Source organism: Electrophorus electricus, chromosome 2 (genome assembly GCF_041902795.1).
Source record: "Electrophorus electricus isolate QZ-2024a chromosome 2, ASM4190279v1, whole genome shotgun sequence".
Lineage (NCBI taxonomy): Eukaryota > Metazoa > Chordata > Actinopteri > Gymnotiformes > Gymnotidae > Electrophorus > Electrophorus electricus.
Genome location: NC_137498.1, coordinates 22156520 through 22164101, shown reverse-complemented (window position 1 = coordinate 22164101; position 7582 = coordinate 22156520). Strand labels below are relative to the sequence as shown.

General features: G+C 43.0%; 1 protein-coding gene across 4 annotated transcripts in view; it reads right to left on the bottom strand.

Annotated features, from left to right (window-relative positions):
• Positions 1-5767: 5767 nt before the first annotated feature.
• The window catches only part of nbas (NBAS subunit of NRZ tethering complex), a 120087-nt gene continuing 118272 nt past the window's right edge, over positions 5768-7582 (bottom strand). For all 4 annotated transcript variants that reach the window (XM_035528768.2, XM_035528767.2, XM_035528769.2 and 1 more), the window contains one exon: positions 5768-6965. In XM_035528768.2, coding sequence (XP_035384661.2) covers positions 6699-6965 — 267 coding nt within the window. In that variant the 3' untranslated portion in view covers positions 5768-6698. The remainder of the gene's footprint in view (positions 6966-7582) is intronic.

Sequence of the window (7582 nt, the reverse complement as noted above, 5' to 3'; positions counted from 1 at the left end):
CACATAACCCCAAAGCAAAAGGCACAAATCCATATTGATGTTCCATGTTTTTATTAATGTTTTAAATAAATTAATAAATACATCAAATAGACTTCACTGTCCCAGTAATTTTACATTTAAAATATATATATATATATATATATATAGTTCAAATGTCTAGCAAAAAATAAAAAATTAAGTAGACCAACACCTCAGCTTCATCTCAGTCATGATCAGTGTTTACATACAACCTTTACATTAATAATGTAGACAACTAGCCCCTGTTATTGCAAACAGCTCTGACTACAGGGGCAGGCAATTACATTTCTGCCAATTACTCCTGAAAATAACACTAATCCTAGATTACTGTTTTCACCAACTGATGAGCTTTTAAATCCTCCACAGATGAACATGGTAGCATGTCACAGGAATTTATTCTGCATTTGTTCTGAGAGGAATGTGTCCTGCGTTCCAAATCCTAACCAGAAAATACTCTTTTATTAAACTAAACAGGGACGAGATATGTGAGAGATGCGTCTCAGTTGCAATACAATGCATGGACCCTGAATTAAATTACATTTCTTATCGAAGAGGTTTTTGATAACCCTATAGACACTTCACTGGACATAGACTATGTAGCTGTGTTTGTGTTTAGGTGAACAGTCCTTTTGGTGCAATTTCTCTAATCGGATGCCATGTGGGACACCATAGTTGACCATATACTCCTCAAAAGCCTGGAAATGCTGACATATAATACTTCACCAATCTTCAGTTATCTTTGATAGGAATGCTATGCTATGTTTTTATAGCATCATAAACTGGACAGACATGCCCAAATATTTCTATCAAATAAATTAAACAGAAATTAAGATGTTAGGTGCTTCAGATTAATCAACAAGGTGTTCTTTCACCCTGGAAATATTTCCAAACGTAGAGCCTACCTTTAACTATAAAGTGCTTAGATTCTGGGCCTTACTTTTGTTTTTTCTTTTAAGTGGATTTAACCTGTTTCTGTCAGGAACAATTAAAAAAAACACTATTTATTTAAAGCAATAATTAATTTCACTCACTCACAGGAATAGACCAGGGCCAAGTTCAGAGTCCAAAGTATTGAAATGGCCAATTTAAATCACTGACCACTCCACAGGATCAAAGCGGGCATTTCACCCCTGATGATTACAATCCAGGGGGGGCCAGGGTGTGTTGAATCATCAGTACTTTGAGAAGCTATTCCATTCTAGCATCACACCCTGTTTTATGTCAGGAATCATAAATCATAAACCATGAATCATTTCCTCTGGTTTATAATAAACTAATTCATTTACATCCTTCTCAGGACAACACGCATACAGACGTATGCACTGATCATGAGAGGGTCAGAGGGAGCCTTGTGATCTCAAGGATTGAGATGGTAACAAGATGCCATGTGTTGTAATGATACCTGCTCTGCTGCCATGGCAACCTGGCACACATAGGCACGAGGCTTTGACTGGTCAGTCTAATTGCAGCACTGGGAATCACTTTACAGCCCTCAAATAGGCACTCACAGCTCACAGAGAATAAATAAAATAAAATAAAAATGGTTGTGTAGCCATGGCAACTGATCAGAGATTCAACAGTAGCTGTGAGCACCTGAAGAGGACTAAGTAGAAGTACACTCACACAGACACAACTTGAACAGGTCACAAGCTTACTAACATCACAGGCAGTTTCAGGTCACAGGTGAGCGAGTGCTCTGAAACTGTTGAGAATGGACTCACAAGCATGATTTATGGTGAAGCCCCATTCAGGACCGTTTTTAGGAATATTTTGTCTTAAACAAGAGTCCAGGATTACGTGACCGCACCATTTCATGGACTGCGTCCATGTGATTCTCATCAGTGTTCAGACCCTCTTCAATTGACCTACCAGTGCAAAGGATATACATGTGTGTGTGCGTGTGTGTGATACGAGGAGAAAGGAAAGATGTATGTTACAGAGGCAGCACACTCTCACATAGGCCTATTATATTAGAGAACCTGGGCTGTCTACGTCTGTGCTAAACTGTGAGTATACCCTTTCCCAAAATGTATTTATTTATTTATTTATTTATTCATGATTGTGCTTCCTGATGACAGCATGTATTGAAGCAACTTTTTAATTTCTTTTACTAGTAATTAAATTTGTTTAAACTATAGTTTGGTTTACCTTTGCTCTCAGTAAGTGAGGATAAAATCTGTTTTAAGTGGCATTAATTAATATTTATTTTTAAATGAAAACTGGTTAGAAAAAGTTTGCAGAATTAAATTTTCAGCAAATTCTGAGCAGAGCAACAATCTGGAAATATGTAATTATCCACAAAAAGCTCTGGCTAGGGCTTGAACACTTTGTTTATGATGTTGCTAGGTTACGTTAAAAACTCTAGATTCACATAGCACAGTGAAAAACATCAAATGTTTTGTGCAAAATACATTTAAAAATAACTAAATTTCTGTTGAAAACAGCGTGAAGAAACAATGTCTCTTAGTCTATTACTAAGCATTTGGTGCACTTCATGGTTATCCCTGTGGGCAGTTACGGTGGGTATGACTGGCTTAGAAAGCTGGAGCAGGAAAACATGATGTTCTCACTCAGGGTCTGCTTTTGGAAGAGTTGGATTTTAACGCTGCTTTGGCGGTCCAGAAGTTTGCATTAAGGAATTCATCTCATCCACAGCCTCCATTTGTCCCTTACACCGCATGCACATGCGTCCTATGACATGATGAGAGCTACTATATTAAAGAGGCGGCAATGTTCCTGATCCACCAGAGTAACATGATTTTTTAATCTCTCTCTCTCTGTGTGCATAGAGAGAGAAATAAAGACAGACAATGTTTTTCAGCTCACGCTTGCCTATTTTTGCCATCACTTGCATGAAATGCTCTTGTGAGCGCGCAGAGCGACTCGGGGAAGTGCATGTTCTTTCATCGCACCGAAGACATAATGCAGTCTCCCAGCCTCTCTGCCCCTTCCACCCCCTTCCGGGTTTCCGTTGAGTGCCTTCTTCTAACACCATGACCCATTTCCCTCTCATCTCTCCAACATACTTTTCTGGGCACTCGCGCACTATCACACACTTTCTTCTTTCTCCAGCCTTTTCTTCACATCACTCTCCAGGGGCTCAGTCGGCTTGTCGCAGACGTGACTATGGCCTCACGCACACGCACCAACACCCAGGCGTTCCCTGCAGACATGAGGCGGGTTAACGGAGGTGAGCCATGAAGGTTTCCTGAGCATTTCGCACATCTTCCGTGGTGCTCGCCGTTTCCAGGAAGTCGTCGCCGTTCACCTTTTCTTTTCTTCTGGCATTCCGTCTATTCTGCACGGAGATGTTGGGGAGTGCGCCTAAATGCCTCTCATCAGAGAGATGACCTTTACATTCGGACATGAGCATTAGTAACCCCCTTTTCCTGAATGCGATTTCTTCTCTTTTTCATGTTTGAGCTCTCTTCTACTGAGCAAATTGCCAGTGACCTCATGCTACAGTCCTGAATCTCATTCCCACTGCTATATTACACCCTATGTTTTCTTTCACGGCCTCTGAAGTACCCTTCCAAATAATGTAACGATGAGAATTTAGAATTGGGACTAAGGTCTACAGGGATACGTGCCAATGCAAAAGAGGAACTAGAGAAGCCACATACTTTGCGAGAGTTACCACCCAGAAGTAGGTTTCCTAAACACAGCACTAAAACATGCCCATCTCTCCAAGTGTCGTTTAAAAGCATTGTGGAAAAGTGGCGCTGTCCCTCTTGAATAAGTATGGCCTTTGTAATTTCCAATACAATCTTGGGAAATACTTCATGTTGTAACATTCTAACACTCTCTGTTAAGAGAACAGGCATTTTTTATGATGTAGGTATTTGACACAACCTGAGCAGAACTGATTAAATGCCAGTGAGCTTTTGGGCTTACAGAAATATTATTTTTAAAATAAATGGCAAGTTGAAAATCTAAAAGTTTTAAAAATATATAGCTACACACACTTGAGCAAAATATCAGTTGATTGAAAGTCATTCTTCAGCAAGCCATCGAGTGGCCCCCGCGAATGAGCTGTGGCATTCAGCTCATTATTCAATCAGTTCTGCTTTGAACGTCAGTCTTAAACAGTCTAATATTTATGCAAAACACGGCTGTCGGCCTCATCGCTTCAACGGCTGTTATGATTATTCAGTGCATAAGTGTGCTAAATTAATGAACGCAGCTTCCCACCGTCCACAGCGCTGACAGCCACCGAATGACGAGGTGGCACAGTACCTGAGAGCACGGTGTAATTATTATCCCTGGTGCTACGCGCGCTCCCACACAGACACACACACACGTGCAGAGCGGAGAACGATGGGGTAATAGCCTACTCTGACAATCACACACCCTCTCTCCCTCGGCGCTGTGTGCGCGAGTGTGTGTGAGAAATGGTGACCATAGGCTCAGCTCTGTTTTCGGTGATTACCTTGATGGACCTGTGTGCTCTCTAATCAGGTAACTGGGCAGAAAAGGCCATAGAAGTCCCAAGCACGGTGCGACCTCTCAAATAAGAAATCACAGCACGCTCCCGGCCCGAAGACGCTGCGTGCAAGTCATACCAAAGCTATCAGCACCACCCCAAATGCAGATGAGCAATATTTACAAATGTTAAGATCTTTGTAAGGTCTGGTAATTCACCAGCCTTTTCATGCTTCACCATCCAGTCTGTTTGGGCTGGGGTTGATCTCCCTCAACTGAAATGCACTACTTAATTAGAGGTTGAGGTTCTGGCTGAATGCCTGGAGTCTCGGAGAGAGCAGAGCAGCTTTCTAGATTTCTGCTTTTGTTGAGAGTTTGAACTTGAAATGTGTTCTGTGCTCTGAAAGCCTCTGATGCAATGGCTGCAAGCATATAAAAGTTTAGGACGTGATCTTTCTCTCAGCCTTTTCAGAAGCCTGGTGCTTTGTGTCTGAAACCTAATGCACCAGTATTCTCATTAAACCCATAACCTTGATTATAGCGTGACCCCAGCATGACACTTGCATGCCGCACTGCAATATTGGTCCTACACATCACTAATTGAATCACTATTTAATGTGCAGTATAAGAGTATGAGCAAAGCAAAGCCAAAAAATGATAATGCAGAAGTACAAAGCTTGCCAATACCCATCGTGACTTTTGTTAAAGAAAAATATTTAAAAACAAGACCCTCACTTTGGACCAAATAGAAAACAAATTCTAACTGCAGGTCAAAGATACCTGTGTAATCCAAATTCACTTATAAACCAAGTTATTCCCCATTTTAAAGAATATTTTGTTTTGAATACCTGTTATTCTGTTATCTGTTATTTAACTAGTAAGCCGTTTGTGAAACAGCAATTAGCCTGGACGATGCGTGCCCGTCTCCCACCTGAGTTCTAATTTTGACGGTTCAAACCAGATCTACTCCCGAAGGCCTACTGGCAGATCTATAAACAGCATCATAAAATCCTAGAGGTTTCCGAGGAAAGGAGCTCGTTTTCCGGAGCGCTGCCAGGACAGTCGAAGGCCGTGACTGTCAAAATTCTGACGGCACTCGAAGTAGACAGGAGAACTGCGGGTGCCGTGAACAGGGCCGCCTCTCCAGAGCACAGTGGCCTGCTGCAGCCTCCGCTGGCGAATGGTCCTGCCTCCCCGCCCGGTACTGGCCCACCCGCCAGCCCCATCTCATGTGCTTCTCGAGCGGGCAGGCGAAAGTTGCTTCCTGCCAGCAGATTTTTGTCATCTCCCGCCGTGTTTGTAGACAAGACTGAGCAGAAAGCAGGTGGAGAGGGTCTGGAGTTTTGTCTATTTATTTATTTGCTTTTGTGACTACATTAAAAACAAACAAACACAAAAAAAAAACCCGGCCGAGACCACAGGTAGCATCATTTTGAAATATCTGGAAAATCTTTGACATTGTGTGTTAAGCAACATTCTCTAAAGGGAATAAAGCTGCAGTACATTCAGTTTGAATTTGCATACAGGTCTGGTACACTGAACAATCTGTAACTGAGGTGAAAACAGACAAGATGACCCAAAACAATCCATTCAGTACTGGAACACTGCTCCCATCACAGGCATGCACTGTATTTTAAAACAATAATGTGACTGTCTGGAGGTTAGTTTGTTGACTCAAATAATTAGTTATTAACCCAACAGAAAATATGCTGTTTTCTTTCCCTGCAAAACATGCATGGCATTGGTAAGACTCACACTCTGAATTTGGGTTGTGTTCTGTCCTGTAACGAACATTAAAGCATGCTAGCGTGCCTAAACTGCCAGAGTAATGTGATTACTCTAACATCACTGTGACATCTGGGGCAAGATAGAATGTGAGACAGAGCGAGAGCGATTCTAGTAGAACAGAGAGTATTTTCCCCTAAAATGTCCCAGCACAAACATCACAGTAGCACTTAGAGTACCATGTCTAACAGGTCAGGTGATTTCATCTTTGAAGTACTTTTGTTTCAATCTAACCAGGGCCTGAAGCAGTCAATTAATTATTCTTAATTATTCTGAATGGTCCTCTAATGGCTCACTTATGGAGAACTAAGTGTAATAATATGATTCCAAAATAACTCCAAAACATAATGTGACTGACATGAATCATGTATCCCTCTGGGTTATTCATGTTCAGCTGGTGCTGCTTTCCAAACTGACATGTGCAAATGCACGCACACACCCCCACCCACACCCCCACCCACTGGTTGTGTGCCTCACAGCCATTTGTCGACAACGACAAGGGCACTGTTGAAGGTGGCCAGTGCCGGGTGAACTCCGCGATGGGCCAGGAGCAGGGAGCCGGCCTGGGTGGTGTGACCGGCGACGTGGAGGTCGTGGGCGGCCTGCTCTACGTCCCACCTCCCCTGCCTAAGCATGTGGGAGATGAGGGCTGGGTAGAGGAGTGTGTCCACACAGCTGACCAGTGCTCCGGCATTCAGCAGCAGGGTGAGGAGCTCCTGGTCACACACCTCCTCACTCAGCTGGAGCCAGGGATGCAGGGATAAAGGTATGAAGAAAAAGAAAACATACATTAGGTCATTAGGTAGGGAGAAAGTGGGGCGGGTGTGTGTGTGTGTGTGTGTGTGTGTGTGTGTGTGTGTGTGTGAGAAAGAGGAGAGTGGGAATAGAGAGAGATGATATGGACGGAGAGAGTGGGAGAGACATGAGAGATGGTGGGAACGGCGCAAACAAATTATTAAAGGCATGGCAAAAAAAAAATACAATATACACTTTCAATATACACTTAAAGCGCAACAAACCCTGTTGCACCCATTTTGGTGCAGCAGCTTGTTTTAGTCTTTATTGACTGGCAGGTTTATGAAAACGCGAGCAGAGCGGTCACAGTCGTCCTAACGCTCCCTCACGTCTACCTGAACACATGCCTGTCAGGTGTCTGAGACGCATGCCTTCAGCATCTAATTGCAGCCACTAGACCACATCACTGAACCCATGTTACTCTAAGATACACTTACCCCCAACTCCCATGTGCGTGCGCGCGCGCGCACACACACACGGTCTGGCGTGCTGTGTCACAAAAGCAGAGATCTTCTAAACCTCTAAACCACTAAACTGGTGAAGGAATGTTATTGGGTATTTG